General features: G+C 47.9%; 1 protein-coding gene across 1 annotated transcript; it reads left to right on the forward strand.

Annotated features, from left to right (window-relative positions):
* The first annotated feature begins 240 nt into the window (after positions 1-240).
* On the forward strand, positions 241-1218 carry LOC129588016 (uncharacterized). Its single transcript, XM_055482014.1, has 2 exons — positions 241-406; positions 647-1218. Exons 1-2 carry the CDS (start codon positions 393-395, stop codon positions 1014-1016), a joined length of 384 nt encoding a protein of 127 aa, XP_055337989.1. The 5' UTR covers positions 241-392; the 3' UTR covers positions 1017-1218.
* Positions 1219-1523: the final 305 nt, after the last annotated feature.

Genomic DNA, 1523 nt, shown 5'->3' on the forward strand with positions numbered 1-1523 from the left:
GCTGACATTTGGAACACAGTTCCAGTCGTTTCGGTAGCGCGGGTGTGATAGTTGCATCTCAGAGCAGGACTGCTTTAACGCCTAGCAACCAGATAAAGCGATGAGCACGTCGTTTTTTAACCTGTTAATTTCGGAATTAATTTCGGAATTTAGATTGCCGAATACGGAAAGTGTTTTTGCATTAAACGATCTTAGAAGTCGATAACTTCAGCTTAAGCGCTCGTAGCGCACTTTGAATTTAGCAAGTTAGTTGTTTGTGCGAGTATTCGTCATGTTTTCCTTGCGCAGATTTGGAAAGTGAGGCCCTGCAGCCTGAGCCGGGCACCCGTATCGCTCACCTGACGCCATGGCTCTTGAGCGAAGTGTTGGCCAATCTGGACCCGCAATCACAGATGCAGGCCAAACGGTAAGCGCTGGTTATGGTCAACTCTGTTCAGCTGTTAATTGTAGGAGACTGCTTGGATCAACTTTTATGCGACACCAGAGAGTGCACATTTCATATAAGCCTGTGCCCATTCACACTACTTAAAAGGATCAATTTTAACATTTAAATTTAAGCACCCAAATCGGTAGAGCACTGTGTCCTGGCGCGCACCCGGGCATTTGCATAAATGTGGCAGCTCTGAACGGTGTCGTTGTTGCGCAGGGTGTGCGCTCTGTGGCAGTTGCTGCTGAGCAGTCCGCGCATGACGGACCACATCAGCATCCACGTGGACGCCTGCTGGCGGCTGCAGGCGGACATCAGCAACTGCTTCAAACTGGCAGTGCTGCTCAACCGCTCAATTAATTCCTCCACAATCAGCCTCACCTTCTCCGGCGCCTTCCTTCCGGCGTATGGGATGTTTATAGGACAACTGCTGGAATTCATGGATATCCGGCTTCCGCTGATCGTCTTCAAAGGCCAGATTATTTGCCAGCCGAAGAGTTTGGCGGGACAGAAGGAGCACCGGCTGAAGCACCCGGCCATCTGGGTGCCAACAGAGTGCAAGTACGGGTCGTTGGTGTTTCCACGCTGAGCAAACTGGCCATCTACGGCATCAACGAAGTGTTCGCTGTGTGAGACCAGCAGCACGTCCTTTGTCGACCATCACGCTCTGCTGTGGATAAAATTTTCTGCCGTATTTAAAAACTGAATCTTAGCGCGGAATACTTCTAGCACGAACAATGTTAAACTGCTACTATGAGTGTAACCCCATGTCTCCATATCTGTGAAAACATATCACGTGATCTTCTTGAATCTTATGCATGGATTACAAGGTTTGTATGGTTTTCTTTAAGGTTTGCATCATTGCATCGCTTGCTACTCGGAGTATCGTGTAATGTTCTCGTTCCCGCCTTTTGGTTTTCTTTTTTAGCTTTTTGCTTTTATACAGATAATGCAATTTCTGTCAAACGACGTTGACGAAAACAGCCAACTTCAAATTGATCAGCAGCCACGTTTCACTGTGAACAACAATCGCTGGACCTTTGGTCGCAGAAAAGTTCATCTCAAAGCGAGATCGCGGAGAATTTGAGCTGACAGG

Source organism: Paramacrobiotus metropolitanus, unplaced genomic scaffold, assembly GCF_019649055.1.
Source record: "Paramacrobiotus metropolitanus isolate TYO unplaced genomic scaffold, Prichtersi_v1.0 Parri_scaffold0000027, whole genome shotgun sequence".
In the NCBI taxonomy this organism is placed as follows: Eukaryota; Metazoa; Tardigrada; class Eutardigrada; order Parachela; family Macrobiotidae; genus Paramacrobiotus; species Paramacrobiotus metropolitanus.